General features: G+C 36.6%; 2 protein-coding genes across 3 annotated transcripts; both read right to left on the minus strand.

The window, feature by feature from the left end:
- Positions 1-102: 102 nt before the first annotated feature.
- Positions 103-4361, minus strand: pdgfrl (platelet-derived growth factor receptor-like). The gene is made up of 6 exons (XM_079630998.1): positions 4116-4361; positions 3069-3348; positions 2067-2218; positions 1681-1980; positions 1419-1555; positions 103-418 (listed from the first exon to the last, which is right to left on the minus strand). Exons 1-6 carry the CDS (start codon positions 4168-4170, stop codon positions 227-229), a joined length of 1116 nt encoding a protein of 371 aa, XP_079487124.1. The 5' UTR covers positions 4171-4361; the 3' UTR covers positions 103-226.
- Positions 4362-5885: 1524 nt separating this feature from the next.
- On the minus strand, positions 5886-17617 carry slc7a2 (solute carrier family 7 member 2). 2 transcript variants are annotated; one of them, XM_079630953.1, is made up of 12 exons: positions 17363-17617; positions 15384-15768; positions 15140-15295; positions 14221-14386; positions 13964-14100; positions 13655-13877; positions 11235-11371; positions 9285-9387; positions 8460-8659; positions 8184-8350; positions 6986-7094; positions 5886-6822 (listed from the first exon to the last, which is right to left on the minus strand). In XM_079630953.1, exons 2-12 carry the CDS (start codon positions 15751-15753, stop codon positions 6677-6679), a joined length of 1914 nt encoding a protein of 637 aa, XP_079487079.1. In that variant the 5' UTR covers positions 15754-15768; positions 17363-17617; the 3' UTR covers positions 5886-6676. The 2 variants fall into 2 exon arrangements, with proteins under 2 accessions (XP_079487079.1, XP_079487078.1); XM_079630952.1 differs by lacking the exon at positions 11235-11371 and adding an exon at positions 11609-11748 and having other exon boundaries at positions 17363-17594.
- Between the last annotated feature and the right edge of the window lie 1062 nt (positions 17618-18679).

The raw sequence follows: 18679 nt of genomic DNA on the forward strand, positions 1-18679 counted from the left end.
TTGAGTATTGCAGGTTAACATGGTTGAAATAACTGATTCTATTTCACTGATAATAGTGCACTATATATTAAGTATAGTGTTGCATTAACTTTCTTTATCAAGTCTCAGTCAAAGAAGTACTTTATTTCCAAGTCATATATAGAATACATGTTTTTCATAATGATATAAAAAGCAAGAAGTGTGAATGGAGTCCAGCTCAGCTCAATATATAATCTTGATGTTCTTTCTAATCACGTGACTTCACCGATGTGGCCACCAATGTCTCTCCGTTCTTATTTTTGGTGGTGCAGATGTACTTTCCATAATCGATCGTTTCGACATCATCCACAATCATGACGCTCTGGGAGATGCGTGTGGTGTGTCCCACGCCACGGTTGATCAGCCTCCAGGAGTCATGAATGCTCACTGGCCGCTGACCCTGAGAGAGACACACGTCACAATGAGGACAACACATCGAAACCTGTTTATCTCAATCTACACTACAGGCCAAATGTTGAAATAATTATGATTTTTTTTTATTATTATGATTGTTTTTTTCATGACTTTTCAAGGCTAATATTCTAATATCCGCTTTCTATTGCAATACGTTTTAAAATGTAATGTATTATTGTGATACAAAGGTGAATTTTCAGCATCATTACTCCAGTCTTCAGTGTCACATGATCCTTCAGAAATCATTCTAATATGATGATTTGATGTAAAAAAAAAACACATTTCTTATTATCAACTTGTAAACAGTTGCGCTACTTAATATTTTTTGTGGAAACCATGATACACTACTATTCAAAGGTTTGGGGTAAGTCATTTATTTTAATAAAAAAAGAAATTAATTCAACAAGGAAGCATTCAATTGATCAAAAGAGACAGTAAAGACATTTATAATGTTACTAAATATTTATATTTAAAATAAATGCTATTCTTTTAAACTTTCTATTCATCAAAGAGTTATGAAAAAAATTATCACAGGTTACACAAAAATATTAAGCAGCAAAAACATTAATAATAAGAATCATTATTAATAATTGAGCAACACTAATAATTAATTAGCACTAAATCAGCATATCAGAATCATTTCTGAAGGATTATGTGACACTGAAGATTGGAATAATGGCTACATTTTAAAATATATTAAAATAGAAAACATACATTTTAAATTAATAATATGTCACAAAATTACTGTTTTTACCGTATTTTTGATCAAATAAATACAGTCTTGGTAAATATAAGAGACTTCTTTCAAAAACATTAAGTAATCTCAACTTTTGCCTGGTGGTGTATCTCTTTATAGTTATCATGAGCAAAGCTGTAGCGTCCACAAAATGGCATAATACTGTGATTAATACATTATATAATGATAGTCTCTCAATCAACCTGAATCAGAAGCTCAGATGAGGGAAAATAACAAAAGTAACACTCACCTGGCCGGGATACCTCCAGCTGAAGCTGACATTCATCTCAGGTTCACCCAGGACTGTGCATGTAACGTTAAAGATGTCTCCACCACTCACCGTGTTCGATGAAGCCTCGATAGTCGCAAAAGGGGGGCCACTAGGCACTACAAGGGGAAAAACACCCCAAAAATATATCTTTTAGATTCACACAATGCCAAAAACTTGTTTAAAACACTGTGTAAAATGTGTTCTAAGTGTTATTAGCCACACTATTGTGTTCTCCTCTTACCCTCCACATACAGCAGCTGGTATTTAGTGGATATTTGCGGGCTGGTTTTCGTGGTGCTGTTGGCCTTGCAGTAATAAGCTCCCTTATGTTCTGGACTGGGGTTTTGGATGATGAAGCCTTTGGTGGGATTGTAAGATATCCGAGTCCCATCCACTGCGATTTCTTCTGCAGGAACTTCCCTGTGCAGCGAGACTTTGATTTTGGGGTTGGTCACCCGGCAAGGGATGGTGGCGGGCTTGTCAGGGCGCAGGTAGATAATCTCAAAGTGGATGGCAGACGGGACGAACAGCTCATCTTTGTCTAGACACAAAGAGAATTGTAAAAGTGTCTTTGGAGGTTCAAGATAACATAGGTCTCTTTGTGTGATATATGACCAGATGCTGTACCTGTGAAGTATATGTAAGTAGTAGAGGTACTGTCTCCATCTTTTTCACATTCTACTCCATCACAGAGCAACACCCAACAGCTGTACTCCCCGGTCTCAGCAGCAGAGGGCGACGTGAGGATCAGCTGACTGTACCGCTCATGCTGCTTAATGCTGGAACAACAAGTACACTACACATTATACTTATACCATATACCAAGAATACCATATGATGTCTACTTATACTATTTCTGCAGTATTCTACAATTTAAGTTACATTTTATGTACATTGATGATTATATTCTAATCTCACACAAGTTTCAGTTTGCTTGAAATATCCTTGATGTCTCCTAAATTACAGTTTTTGCAGTGTCTGCTTTAAGCATTCAATTTAACTGAAATAAAAATGTGGGGGAAATTTTTTTTTTTTTTTTTTTTTTTGTTAAAAACTATAAAGATATTGTTAAAAAAACCCATAAAAATACAAAACCTTTCATTAACATTAAAACAGCAAATATGTAAACAAAAACTAATTCAAAATATTCATAAAAATCTCAATGAACTCAATGAACTGTTAAAGAATTAAATGTTTTTTTTTTTTTAGATAAAGTTTCAATTTAATTTAAACAAATATATATTTGTCTCATGTCTGCAAATGATCGGTCAATTATGTTAATGAGAGAACAACCCCTGCAACTAAAAACATCTACTGCAACCAAACATTGTGTGACCAGCATGTCCGGATTTTATTTTTTTCTTGGACATTTTGACCACATTATTGAAAGTGTTCTTTCATTTATTTATTTTTTTATATAAAATAACTTATTGTCAGAGTCGTGATTTTTAACATCTCTATTTTATTCTATTATTTAAATCTTTCTCATGCAATGGAATCATGTGACAATGTAATCCTGCATCTTTGAAACACTTAAAATACTCCAGTAGCTGTTCATTTGCCCGGTTTAGCCAAACTATTCTCAATCAAACATGCTAAATGAACGGATAAAGCGAGACGGAAGGATACCTGAGGCGGTTATCATTGAAGGTGTCGAGGTAAGAGGGATATGCCCAGCCAATCCTAGTTCCTTTGCATCTCAGTTCCAATGTTTTCCCAGGATTCAAAGATAGGCTCTCGCCCAATCTGAGGAAACGGCCTTTATCAAGGACCTGGGTGAGAATAGACTGACCCTTGCTTCCTGCCTCCTTTTCTTTAACTTTGGGGTAGCGGACCTTTGCCCTCTTTCTTCCTGGTCTTATGCGGTTCTCACCAGCCTCTTTTTTACGCTTGACCTGCTGACACACACCTGGGTAAACCAAAACAGAGTTTTCCTGGTCACCAGCAGATGCATTTGGATGAGAGTGGCAAACTTTGGGAACAACATTCTGTTCTGTATTATGCGAGTAGGACATGAACATTATACAGCATGTGTGTTTCATTTCTCTCTTTGAGACACTTGATAACTCCTCTGCCTCCTATGACCAAGCCAAAGAAAAGAAGAGAGAGAGAGAGAGAGAGAGAGAGAGAGAGAGAGAGAGAGAGAGAGAGAGAGAGAGAGAGAGAGAGAGAGAGAGAGAGAGAGAGCATTCTGCCATCTGGAAATTTACTTCTTCTCACAGCTGTACAAACAGCAATTGCATGCCTTTCCTGTTCTATGAGCGAAAATGTAGAAAACTGAACAATATAGTGGTTTACAGAACCTTTTCAATTCATTTCTGACACATGCAAGGATCATGACATCTAGAGGAATACGTTTGGATGAAAAAAAAAAAAAAAGTCATAGCATCATAAAAAGAAATGGCCTTAATTGTTGATAAGCTTAATCAAATCTGATTCTCTGTCGTTTGTTTTTAAGCATAAGTTAAAGTAAAACTGCCGTGATTTGATCTCTCTTTTTTCTGCTCTGGAATGTTGGTTTCTATTGGCAGCAGTGTCACCACTGGCACACCATAGGCCACACGTTCATCCATTACATCTCTCAACTTAATTACTATTTCAAGCATTGAAAGACAATATTTTGACTTTATGAAGAAAGAATAACAAGGCAGATGAAACAAAGAAAGATCTGCTCACCATTTTGGACCTCCAGCCAAAGCAATACCAGTGTGAAGAAGAGCCAGAGCTGCATGATGGCTGAAGTGGTGTTTCAACAGGGCTGTGTTTTAACTCTACAGTGTTTCAGCTCTTCGTCCACTGTCTACCTCGTTTACTCCATCCTTCGTGAAAAAAGAGGAATTTCCCCAGCCCATCTGCACACTCCCCCTTTAGTGTCAATCTATGAGTCCCATCCAACGATCTTCTAACGCCCTCTGCTGGACTGTAGTTCACCCTGCATGGGGTAGTTTATTTGTGCTCTCGTTAATCCGATAATCCAGTGAATGTCGTTCAAACTTTAAAGTGATAGTTTAACCAGAAATGTCATCATTTACCCACCCTCAAATTGTTTCAAACATGTCGTTTCGTTCTTCTGTTGAACACAAAATAAAGTAGCTATTTTACAGAATGTTGGTAACCAGACAGTTGATGAACCCCATTATTTCTTCCCCATATGGAAGTCAATGGGGTCCATCAACTGTGGTTACTGACATTCTTCATGTTATTTTGTGTTCAGCAGAAGAAAGAAATTCATACAGGTTTGGAGCAACTTGAGTGTAAGTAAAATGATGATGACAGAATTTTCATTTTTGGGTGAACTATCCATTTAATGTCAATTATTGTGCGATTAATTTTACACTCTTGCTGTAAAAGCAGAGGTCAGCTATGACTACTCCATTAAAATGAAGTAGGCAGTGTTGCCTCATTTGATATATGAAAGATATAGCTGAAATAATTGTTTATTGTGCCCGCTGCTTTCTGCATTTTGGAATAATATAATCAGCGTCTGATGAGGACTTTACAAGAACTCAAATAAAATAGTTTGTTCTAATAGATAAGATGAATGTAGCAGGCCTATCACTGTAAAATATATATATATATATATATATATATATATATATATGATCAATAACTTATGACAACATATAGTTTAACAGTGCTTTAACTCATCAAAATAAGTAATTTTCAACTTTTTGTATAAGTTAAACTATATTCAACTCATGATAATATAATGTAAGTCAGTTTATTGTAATTTAAGTTGAAATTACTTAAACATTGTTGATGGTACTTAAAAAAATTAAGGCAGCAACTTTTGACTCAACAGACTAACCAAGAAATAATTATCCATTAAATTTAAAATATTGAATGCACATTTATTTACAGTGTGGAAAACTTAGTTTAAAAAGGGGTAGAAATCTTTTATTGCTTTGTATGAAACCACTTTGTATTGTTTTGACAATGGCATAATTATTACTAAAATAAAATAAAAACACTATAAAAGGCTCTAAACATATTATTTGATGTGCAGTATTTTTGATGAGACATTAACACATTTTTATTAATCCTTGTGCCACAATCCTAGCCTCTCCGTGACTCATTTACATTGTGAGTGTTTAAGGCAGAGAAGAACGTGAGTGCTAGTTAGCAGAAGAAACACTTTCAGATGCTCAGGTTATCCAGACCCCTGCGGGCATCACCGGCTTAGACAGATTGTCATATACTGAATGACTGCAGTGAATGTAGTACTGTAGACTGAAGATTATTCATTAAAAAAAAGTCCAAAAAATATATAGTAAGTAAATAAAGTGAATAAAAGGGTAATTTTACAAGACAAAACACTGATTACATACATAACTTGCTCCTCTTCAACATCAGACCTGGTTGTTAAACAACAGGTTGATCTGTGAATACTGTAGACTGGATATGTCAAACATTTAACGATAACTACACACACACATGTAACATGGATAAAAATAAGAAGTATAGTGTTTATCAGAATACAAGAAATAGTGTTATCTGAGCAGCTTAACATCTCTGGCACGTATACAATAAGATGTGGTCAATAGAATTATTCCTAATTTTTAGAATGAAACACTTTAAGGAAAAAAAGAAAAGAAAAAACTAATCTGGATGTTCAACAATATCTGCAATAATTAGTTGTTAATAAATAACAATATCTATTCTAATGTTCCACATTATTTGATAATGCTTTTTACCACACATTTGTCCCATATCATAGTATATAAGTATTTGCTTTAAAATGTTTTTTTTTTTTTTTCTTCCTTTTTTAATTGAACAAACTACCAGTGGAAGTAACCTTGAGATACTGACTGTGGAAATCTTAATACTTTATAGAAAATAAAAACACGTTTTCCCTTTCTCTTCCAAACACATTTAAAGCAAATTGCTCACATGTCCTACAGGGGTGTAAATGTTTGAACCGAACCAATAAGAAATTGCAACTTTGTAACAATTATAATCCCCGTTTCGGAACGAAGCAAGCCATATACAATTCTGAAAACGCCCTAAGAGTGTATAAATAGAGTCAATTCCATAACTAATACATAGAATTTTCATTGTCAGATCATACACCCCTAATGTCCTACATGATGTGATCACAACACATGTGAGTGAGGGCATCAGCACTGAGAGGATTGTTCATGATGGCAGTGACTGTAAAGGCAGAGCTGAATACACAGAGCTCAGGTCTGTCAATGCTGTAGATAACAGCTAGATACTGTCCGTTTGTCTGCTGTTCTTTAACATGGGCTAGTCTTCTCTGTGTGCGTCACATACTCCACGCTGCATGTCAGTATCTTTTTCTCCGTCGCAACGCCACAGTTCTGTATATGCCTCTTGCGTTCATCGCTATGCCACATTCCATATCCAAAATAAATGAGAAAGCCTGTGGATTGACATCAAAGTTATGATTTATATCAACTGTGCCTGTCAAACTTAGTCATTGTTTACTAAAAAGAACAAAAAGGAGAAGAAAAAGAGCAATGAGACCTTTAGACACATTTTAGACAGTGTGTGTGTGTGCGTGTTTACCCAAAGATTGCACGTACCTATGGCCATCCAGATGGAGAAACGGATCCATGTGTCTCCGCTGAGCTGAACCATGAGATACACGTTGACAAATATACTCAAGATGGGTAGAAAGGGCAACAGAGGAACCTAAAGCAAAAAATACACGCTGATTCAAACATGTGCTTGACTGCACTCTGCTCAGCACTCACTTATGAAATGACCCAGACTAAAAAAGAAATAACACGATTAATGGAGGCTCTTTCGGGTCATATCACTTTGTTTTTCAAGTCAGATAAGGATAGCACACAATACGGCCCTCCAAAGAACACAGAGTGCTTGGCAAACAGAGATATTTTATACAGGCTATTACCCTAAAACTCAGGGCTGTACTGGGCAGAATACACATCAAGATAAACACAGCAGCAACGGTTCAACATGGGGCACATTTATTAAAGGGATAGTACCACTAAAATTAAAATTCTGTCATTACTCACCTTTATGTCATTTCAAACCTAAAAAAATTTGATTTTAGGCAGAATGTCCATGCTTTTTTCCATACAATAAAAGTGAAAGGGAGCAGTTCATACAACTTATGTACTATATTGCACGTCTTGTGAGGTCATATGAAGAGGCTTTTTGAGCATAAGTGACTAAAATTATGACTACTTTTAGTAGCTTGACCACCATTCACTTTCATTGTGTGGAAAAGAGCACATTCTGCCTCCTCTTTTTGTGTTCTATTAAAGAAAAAGGAAAAGAAAACAAACATCTCTTTAAGAGTGTGACCGACCTTTCTAGGAAAAATAATTTTGGTTACGGAAAAAATGTGTAACTGTCACAAATACTTGTATCTATATTCAGCAGGACTCAAATTGACCAAAAGTGACAGCAAAGACATTAATAATGTTAAAAAAAGATTTATATTTCAAACAAATGCTATTCTTTTGAACTTTCATCAAGGAATCCTAAAAAATTTATTGTGGTTGCAACAAGAAGATATTAAGCAGCACAACTGTTTTCAACATCGAACCAAATCAGCATATTATTAGAATGATTTCAATTCAATTCAGCTTTGACATCACAGGGTTAAATTACATTTTAAAATATTAAAATCAATCAAATGAAAAAAATAATAATTTGTGATTATACTTCACAATATTAACTTTTTAGTTTTATTTTTACTTTATCTTTTTAACAGTATGTTTAGATAAACTTTTGGATTTCAAACCTACATACCATAAAGGAAACTTTCTTCCTCGTCTGAGGTTGTCTGCAAACTAGAAGGATGCACATGATGAAGATGAACAAAGATGCGGCCAAGACCCCCAGGGCCCAAGGCTCCATGGCAATAATGGCATGTCCGTAGTATGTGTTGAGTGTGCTCACAACACACACGATAAGAACTGCAGGGAAAACAGACACAGATCAGGAAGACTGCATAACTCTCATCAGCTACAGTAAAACATGTAAACCTGCCAGACCAGTCTCTATTCTAACTGCTGCAATACTAACCCATGATGATAACAGACGCATTGACGACAGTGGAGGTCTTTTCGGTGGGCAGCAGAGGAGGGTTGAGCAGAGAGCGCAGGGTTACACCTCTGTCCTTCAGCATGTTCAGATGAGACTCGGACTCAGTCAGCTCAGACTCACCAACATCTTCCTTGCCTTCATTGATCCTAGACTTCTCGAACGCAACATCTGGCTGATACCTGACACATACATTTTACATTAGAATAGTTGCTTATGCCACTAGAAACAGGAAACATGATTAAAACACTAATACATCTTTTTGTAAAACGTGATAAAAAAAATCAATAAATGTGACAGTATCAGTATCCATATCACAAGAAATGTATCTGTCAAGTCATTCAAACACACATTATACAGTTGAGAACTGACACATAACCACTGTATAGCAGATTACTAATAGTACACACATCATACCAACTTTGATTAGGGGGAACGGGATTTCACCAAGTACATGTTTCTGGATCAACATTCCAATCAACCAATCAGATTTTAGGGACAAGTTTACAGTCAAGTATGTCAAGTTTAGACTTGTTTATGGTTAGGTGCTTCTACATCAGTGTTATTTCCCTCTGACTATAGGGAGAATTAATGGTTAGGATGACATTTTCAGACAGGAATGTTGTTCCAGGATCAATTAAATGTGTTGATCCATGAACATGTCTTACTTGGCAAAATCACGGTGACCAGTTGATTAGTTTTGCCACTAGTTGGCGCATCATTAGGATGCATACTGATATTAACACATTTTGTTCAAGACCATGTAAATACTTGAAATGAATAATTTGAAAATGAATGTTTACTAACCTGAGGATAAGAACACAAGCAGCCACTAATGAGTACGCCAGCAAAGTTCCAATAGACATCATGTCCACCAGCGCTTTCAAGTCAAACAGAAAGGCCATGATAGCTGTTGATATGAAACAATAGCTGATCAGGTGGAGTTTAAAAATAATACATCAAATGCATGCATATCACAAACCATACTTGCATAAATGAAATGGTTTACATACAGTGGCTTAAACTATTTAGACACTTAAGTCACACTTAAAATGCACACATTTCATGGCATAACATTCTACTGTAAATATCTCTATTTTCTCAGAAACTATTTAAATTCTCTTAGCAATTTTTGCAATTGCTTGCAAAGCTAACATACAGAAAGTGAACAGTATATACTGTTTTGTATTGCATAATTTAAAACTATGCCAACTTTTTTTTTTTTTTTTGCCAAAAGTGTGTTGTATGCTATTCAAATAAATCTGTTTCATATTATATTGATATTGATCCAATATCATTCATACATTTATAAGTGTGGCTCGGTTGTCAAAAATGCATAAATACACCAACAGAGCATGCACATTTTATTATTTCATTGGTATTCATTTAATACATTAAATCTTCCTATTTTGAAGAGCCTGATTGTCATCATCAATGACTTTAAACTCAGGATGCAATAGCATTGGTATCCTCTTATCAAATCCACACCAGATGTGCCCTATGACTTCACATACAGCTGCTCAGACTTCCCTCACAGTAAGAAGGCAGTGTACTAACAAACATACAGTGCTACGGTATGGGCTTAATATGTGCAATGTGTAAGGGGCTCCAAAAATCAAATCTGCCCTGTGTCCTCATCCCCCGACTAAGCTTCCCCTCTGCTTTTTCATTCCTTAGAAGTCCTCAGAATCCATAAGCATGACTGACCCCATGCTAGCATCAAAGTGCTGTATTAACACACTGTAGGGGAAGTACTAAGAATCTCTCCCTGCAGCTTTCATCAGACATCTGCACCTGACACATCAGTATATACGTATATATATGTACATATATGCTGGTGTACAGCTACATACTGTACGACATTTACCAACAAAGCAATGGTAATTTCCCTTTTTTTCAGCAAATTTCATCAAGCACTATCACTTGTGCATGCAATAAATACAATTTACAGATATTTGAACTACATACTGTATATTCCCACAGATTTTTATCACCACCACCAACACCACAGTGAAAGCTATTCAAGTTTGTTTCTGCCACAGAATAAAACATTTTAAAAGATGATTGTGACTTTTTATCTCATAATTGCGAGTTTACATCTCACAATTTTTACTTATTTTCTCAGAATTGTGAGATATAAACTTGCAATTGCGTGTTATAAAGGCATAATTTTTCATTCAATTCTGACTTTTTTTCTCGCAAATGCGGGATTACATCTCGCAATTCTGACTTTTTTTCGAAGAATTGCATGATATAAACTCGCAATTCTGACTTTATAACACTCAATTGCAAGTTATAAAGACAGAATTGATGTAAACTCGCAATTCTGAGAAAAAACTATGGACTTTATAACTCACCATTCTGAGAAAAGAAGACAGTTCTGAGAAAAGAAGACAGAATTGTCTGATATAAACTTGCAATTGCGTGTTATAACGTCATAATTGTGTGATATAAACTCGCAATTGCATATTATAAAGTCATAATTAAAAAAAATAAACAGAAAGAAAAAAAATGGTAATTGCGACTTTTAATTCAATTCTGACCCTTTTTTTCTCGCAAATGCAGGGGAAAGAAAAGTATGAATTGTGAGATTTAAAAAAACGCAATTACCTTTTTTATTTTTTATTCTGTGGTGGAAACAAGCTTCAATAGAAAGCATGCTTCCATTAGGGTAATTAAGCAGACACACTGCACCTCCACCAGGCTGACACAAACAGGACAGCAGGCCATGCCAGGCCTACCTCGATCTTAGCTTACCCGCGGTAGTGCCCGCTGCCATAGTGGCAGCCACTGGCGACTGACGCTTACTCACTTTGGAAAGAAATCTGAATAGCACGCCATCTCTTGCCATGGCAAACAGAATGCGGGGAAGAGGGAACAAAGAACCCAACAGGCTAAAAACAAAAAAGGAGTCATGGTTCAGATACCTGCAACTCTGGAAGGAAAAGAACATATTAACCAACACCGGCAATTGTGAAGGAGCAAATATTTACCGGAAATTAATTTTTACTTATGAATTTGATGCATGTTTCTAAAGAATAATTTTGTGCATTGCACAATTCCACTCTTTTTCACATTTGCCTGGTGGATCACATTGGCAGTTTGCATAGCAATCTACCTCCATCTCTCACCTGCAACTACACCTGAAGACATTGTAGCAATAAGAGGGGTCTTCGTCTTAGGATTGATTTGGGCTAACACTTTGAAAAGCACCCCATCCTGTGCCATAGCATAGATTACACGCGGCATTGGGAAAATGGAGCCCAGCAGACTGCATGTGAGGCAAACACATCAGCAGAAGCAAAGTGTCAATTAATCACATGCTGCAGATCTGATCCCAAACACTTCAATGCTGTATCCACAGGCATCCACAAATAATGATTTTTATTTTAAAGTCAACATGAAATCAAAGTGAACACTACTTACTTTCTTAACACATGCATGATTGATGAGTGTATGTTATTCCACAGAAAACTAAATTGTTGTTTCAACTGACATCACCGATCTCTTTTACGTTTTTTAACTCCTGCCCTCCAATCACAGGATATATAGACAACATTTTCACTAAATCAATTCCCAAAGGATATACTTAAGTCTGCTCTACATTTTGTTCTTTGTGCATATTTAGTTTGAGTCTAAAAAACAACACATTACAGAAGTAATACAGGTTACCAAATGCGGTTTCATGTTGACTTTAGGAAATATAAAATTTGACAGCACATCATTGTATTACACTTAGCAAATGAAGCAAATGGGACCAGACCTGCAGTTAAATCATCATTTTTTTCCTGGGAGTATTGCACATGGCCTATAGGCTATGGTATCCTAATGTTTTATTCAATTAAGAAAATGTCACAAGTATTCAAAGAAAAGTAGCTCCAATCAAAATGATTGGTCTTGGGTAATAATTTACCCAAATTTGGTCTTTTATAGCAATAGAGTGCAACAGTCGGATTCCGGAATTAAAAACTCCATTCATTTTCTCCATAGGGAAATAGATATTTTTTAAATGATAACTTATAACCCTTTTAAAACAACCTTACTGTGAGCTACGAGGTTGTTAGTCAATGGCATTTGCTTCTGTTGAAGACGTAAAAGCCTGCATTATTTCAAATGCCACCAATCAAGCAAACCATGCCAAAATATCTCATTAGCAATGAGCTCATTGAAGTAATTAATAACAAGTTGTCAACATAATGATTACAATATCTAGAAATTTAGCATTCAGAGTTTGCGTCATCTGAAGTCCTTGTAGGAGTTGGAGTCATCTCTTCACAGGTGTTGGGGCAACATTTTCAAATGAGTAGTTTTATATTTCTCCATCTTTCTTAATTTGATTATGTTGTTCGCAATGCTTCATGGGATTACAGTACTTTCTATCACTAAAGCCGTTAAGTACACAGTCATTTTGTCTGAATACTTTTTTTGATTCAAATCCAAGTTTGTAACGTTATGATTCACCTCGTAGCTGGTTGGCTTGCTTCATGGCTTAAAATGCATTAACAAAGACTTTTTGAAATCCCTATGGGACAAATGAATGGGGGGGGGGGGGGACTTCCGGAACAAACGCTAGTGAAACCATGGGCGGGCCCTGTTGCACTCCATAGGTTCAAGATAAGAGGTTGTATCTTTTACCAATCACACACCAGGATGTTTTTGAACATAATTAAGATTAATAGAGAAAATCTAATAATCATTACATAAATGCTGTGGAGCTTTAGGGAGCCTTGCTAAATGCCAAACAATAGTCCTTACTGATTTATTTCACCAGGAAAAAACAGAAACTCATTCCACATGAAAAGTTTGTTTTGAGAGAGAGCAAGTTTAAATCTGTATCATATAAAAGCTAATAATAATATAATGTGATTAGTTAAATGCTACAGTATGTATAATTATTTAGATATGGCTCTCTTTCAAACAAACCACCATCAAAAAGTCATTAGGGATGCAAAGCATACGAATCAGTCCACCACAAACCCAACTAATAACTCAATAAAAATTCATTAGGAAAGTGTTGTGTTTAACCGAATGACAAACAAATGACAAAATTAATAAATGCACTTTTATGCAAGTATTCACAATGTTTGATATGAGCATGCTATCTCAATATACAGTACAGTCTTGTGAGATGTCTTGGCCAGCAGAACAACATTATGGGAGCAAAGAAAGATGTTTACCTGGTTGAGAGAGCACAGAGCGATCCTGCCGCTACTACATATTTCGCAGGCCCCCAGCCCACATATTCAAAAGCCAAAGGTAGAGGACTCCTCTCATCCAGCAGGTAGTAGGGCATCATGAGGGTGAGGGCCGCTGACACTCCAAAGTAGGCAAGGAAGCAGACCAGCAGGGAAACAACTATACCGATGGGAATGGCCCTCTGGGGATTCTTCACCTCCTCACCTGGTCAGAATCACAAATATCAACACACTTGCAACTCAAGATCAGATTGGAGGATGGGAAATAACTGTGCATAAGTGACTTAATACCTGTGGTTGCAATGCAGTCAAATCCCACAAAGGCGTAAAAGCATGTGGCCGCACCAGCAAGTGTCCCGCTAAAGCCAAAAGGCAAAAAGCCCCCTACCCCGTAATCGCTGGTGACATTAGCAGTGTGTGAGAGATTCCTGTAAAGAGATGGAAGTGTATTTTCATATTTGAATGGTTATGATCATAATTCACACATCAGGCTCGCATAATTCATCAACATATAAAAGAAGAGAAGGAATAAGAAAGATATTCTTCACCTTCTGGCAATGGTGACGTTTATGAGAGATTCTTCTGAAATATTCCAATTGAGCGCGTCTCCTTTGACGAATCCAGAGATGATAACAAAGATCAGCACAAGCACGTTTACAGCTGTGAAAATTTTGTTGACCCAAGCTGATTCTTTCACCCCAAAGGAGAGAAGACCTGTGAAAAAAAGAATTACAGTGAGAGACATGAAACTGCATGTGAAAGTCTTTGAAAGATTTGTTTAAAAGTTTTTCAAATACTCAACTTAAATTATGTAAGACGTATAAAATGTATTCATTTAGCAGATGCTTTTATGCCAAGTGAGGAATCTAACCAGTGTTGGGTGTTAATTCATTACTGTAAAATTGTAAAATCACTTGGAAAAAGTAAGGGATTACTCTTATATTTTTCTGTGATTTGATAACAGTTACTTCTGATGTAATTGCATTAAATACTGTATAGACTTTAGAACAATTCTATATAAAATAATAGTGGATTTAACATAAAAACTTAACGTCTAATGTTAAAATGTATGTTTTTAATGTAACCATATTCCTTTAAATACTTTGGTCAGTTCAAAAATAATGTATGCAATTTTATATTGTTTATTTGAAAGAATTAAAAGAGCAGTTTCATGTCTCTCCTTGTATTGTTCAAATGTTCGAGCATGATATGGGATTAAGAAAGTAATCAGTGATAAGTAATGCAACTTTTAAAAGACAGTAATTAGTACCGTAATCTAATTACACAGTTAAAGATGTAATTAGTAGCTGGTAATTAATTACTTTTTTTTACCTAAAACTGAATACAAGCTGTTATGAAGGCAATAACACAGAATGCATGCTAGAACAAGGAGGAATACGTTTTTTTTTTTTTTTTTTTAGATGAATGAAGTGAATGAATTTACTAACAGACTTTCTTTTTTTTTACCTGACAGGAGTAAGATCAGGCAGACAGCAAAGAAATCAGGGTACTCTGCCAGGCCAGGCAAATTCATTTTGAAGTACAATTTGCAGAACTTTTCAATGTGGCCCCCTATAAGCTCATCAAACGTCCCACTCCAGGCACGTGCCACACTAGAGGTCCCTGTGCCAACCAAATATCAGTTTATGTTTGAAAAATATAATTTCATTTACTATATTATTGCTTTAAAATATGACTCATTCATAATTACCAATCACGTATGACAGAATGAGGTTCCATCCTGTGATGAAGGCCCAGAGCTCACCCACGGTCACATAGCTGTACAGATAGGCCGAGCCCGTCTTGGGAACCCGCGCACCGAACTCAGCATAACACAGGCCGGCCATCACAGATGCTAGAGCTGCGATGAGGAAGGACACCACGATACTGGGGCCGGAATTGCCTTTGGCCACCTCTCCAGCGAGCACATAGACACCGGCCCCCAGTGTACTTCCCACCCCGAGAGCAATGAGATCGACAGTGGAGAGGCAGCGGCACAGCTTGGACTCCTCCAGACAGTCCTGGTCCACATTCTTCCTCCTCACCAGGGAGCGGCAAAATGTGAGGCAATGTTCCAGCATTCTTCCTGTTATAAACTGTCAAGAGAATTTTTGTCAAATAAATAAATCAAGTACACTAACTATGTATATTTGTTTTTTTAGTGTTGAGTATGTGCCAAAATAAATATTTATGAAGATGATTTATTTTATTTACAATGTTTTACATATTCATGACCTAATATTTTCTGTAGTTGATTTGACTAACTCTGCACAGAATAAATTTGCAAAGTTAAAATTCCATTATGCAAGATCAGTATATTGGGAACCAAATTGGAGCTGAGGCATGCAGAAGGACAACTGTATTATTCAATAACACTTTCAGCTTTTGTTCTAAACTGCACATGTCTGCAGTTTAAGCAGCAGGTTTTGGTATTGCCCAATGTAGAATAATGCACAAGCCTTAGGCATTATTGCATAATAGTGGGATAAAGTGCTTTCATTTTGATAGGCGTAGGTATTTTGGCACATAGCTTATTGGCCAGTGTGCTTTTTTGCAATTAAAGCGTTACGTTTGTTGGTTTATTTTAATGGCTTACAAGTTTCAATCAATTATAATGGGTTTATTTAAAGTTTATATAAAGCAGACTTGAACGTTTATTTAAAGGATGTAGTCTGCTATGCAAACTGAGGACAATACTAGCTCCTATAGCTCAATGAAAATTTGTTATCTTTATACAATACTTTCATTCAGCAAAGACACAATAATCAAAAGTGACAGTAAAAACATTATATAATATAATGTTATAATGTTATTTCTATTAAAAAAAAATGTGTTTCTTGAGCAGCAAATCAGATTAGAATGATTTCTGAAGGATCATGTGACTGAAGACTGGAGTAATGATCAGCTTTGACATCACAGGAATAAATTACATTTTAAAAGATATTTAAATAGAAAGTTGTTATTTTAAATTGTAATATTTTACAGTGGCATTGTTTTGCTCTATTTTGAACAAATAAAGGCCTTCAAAAACATAAAAATCTTAACAACCCCAAACATTTACATATTTTTATACAGACACAGATATAGGCCTACATACAAACAGCATATAGAACATGCTTCAGAGAATCAGATTTTTTGGCAGTCTTATTTTGCATGTAAATGAGGATTGCAGACCAAAGTTGCACTAAAGCCGCTTCCTAAATAACTTCTTTTACATGCAAAACACATTTTATAAAAAAGATTTAGCACATTGTGATGTGTATGAGCAAATGGCTATGCATTAGCATTACAATGCGTCTGCTTACAACCTGTGAAAGGTGTTAAGGAGTCACGCAGGCAGAGAAGACTGACATGCATAAGGCTGTTGGCTGTACCTGTGAGCTGTAACCCTAAGGGTTCTGACTTGACAAGCAACTCTGAGGCTCAGTTACAGCACAGCATATTTAATAGCTGAGCCAAAATGTATTCTGTCTTACTGCAATGAGTGAGTGGATCTCATTAATTCTACAAGTACAGACTTTGCAAATGCTATGATCACAAATTAATTTCATATTTTACTCTGCTTTTGGAATAATATGTCTAGAAATGGATCTGATAAAAGTATTCAAACATATGGCTGTGTAAATGCACAGAGCAATGACAAATCATCTAAAACCATGTATTTGCATAAACACAGACACTAAAACTTACCGTCTGGTGAAAGACTGGCAGATGTAGAATCACGTTATGGAAGTAATGCCTTTCTTCTTAGCGCTTTCATGCAAACACACACGTACACGCCCCCAACACTCACACCTCTCCACTGATTTCTTTAAAAAGCTTACAAGCTCTGAGAGATCCAAGTCAGTCCTTCCCAAGTCCTGTCTCAAGTTTGCCCCTGCCTTCCTCTAGCTCAAATGACATGTCAGCCCACAACCGCACTAGTTTTACTGCCTACTTTACTCTATCCTGGTTTGTCTTAACTTGCCCTGCCCCCTGTGAGGAGGACTTGTCTGGCAGCTGTGTGCTGTGCTGCCCCAAAGAGGAGGAGGGACACTTACACTTCACACAGAGGGAGGCAATGCTAATATTCCAATTCAAACAGGTCACTGGGGTTTGTGAAGAAAAAAAAAAACTTGTGTGTGTGTTAATAATGCTGCCTGATTCCTTTTGAACATGCTTCTTTTTTTTTTTAAACCCTCATGGCCGAGTAAGTCCCAGCTGCCAGTGCACTTACTGACCGCTGATAAACGGTTAAGCAACTGACAATGACAAACATTGAGACAGACAGATCTGTTTGCCCTGTGCAGTCCGGAAGAGTTGCTAAAAGCATGAACGCTGATTGGACAAAGAGGTCTGCAAAAGAGCAATCACAGGTAAAGGGCTTTAAAGGGTGATTGTTTCCCTTATATAAGCTCATGAGCACAGGGATATTGGGTCAATAGGCCTCTTCAAAACAGTAGTGCTAATATCACAAATCTGATATAGGGGGAAACAGGGTTGAATTTTATACACATTCAAAGAAAAGTTAAAGAAATGCTGAACAAATATTTAAAAACTTGAATTAAGAATATTTGGTAACATTTGATTTTGATGGTCACTTTTGAACATGCTGTAGTAGAGTAGTAGTAGACTGTCTGCTTATGGCGCTTTTCCACTGCACAGTACCAGCTCGCCTTGGCTCGCCTCGCCTCGACTCGACTCGCCTCTGTTTGGTTTTCCACTGTGTAAAAGTTGTACCAGTACCTGCTTCCAGGTACTTTTTTTCGTATCACCTCCGGCGAGGTTCTAAACCGAGGCGAGCTGAGGCGATACTAAAACGTGACGTGACACACGGGTGACTGCTGATTGGTCAGAGAGAATCGTCACTATTCACTGCGCCATCATTGCACGCGCCAGACGGAGTATCCTGAATAACCCCGGCATTTTTAAATAGTTTTGCCAGAGATTGCGTGATATACCCATTACTCTCTCTCTTCCTAGCGTATGTCCCGCGCAGGTGCGGGGTCCGCTTGTCGGCAAGCCTTT

This window comes from Phoxinus phoxinus, assembly GCF_949152265.1.
Source record: "Phoxinus phoxinus genome assembly, chromosome: 12".
In the NCBI taxonomy this organism is placed as follows: Eukaryota; Metazoa; Chordata; class Actinopteri; order Cypriniformes; family Leuciscidae; genus Phoxinus; species Phoxinus phoxinus.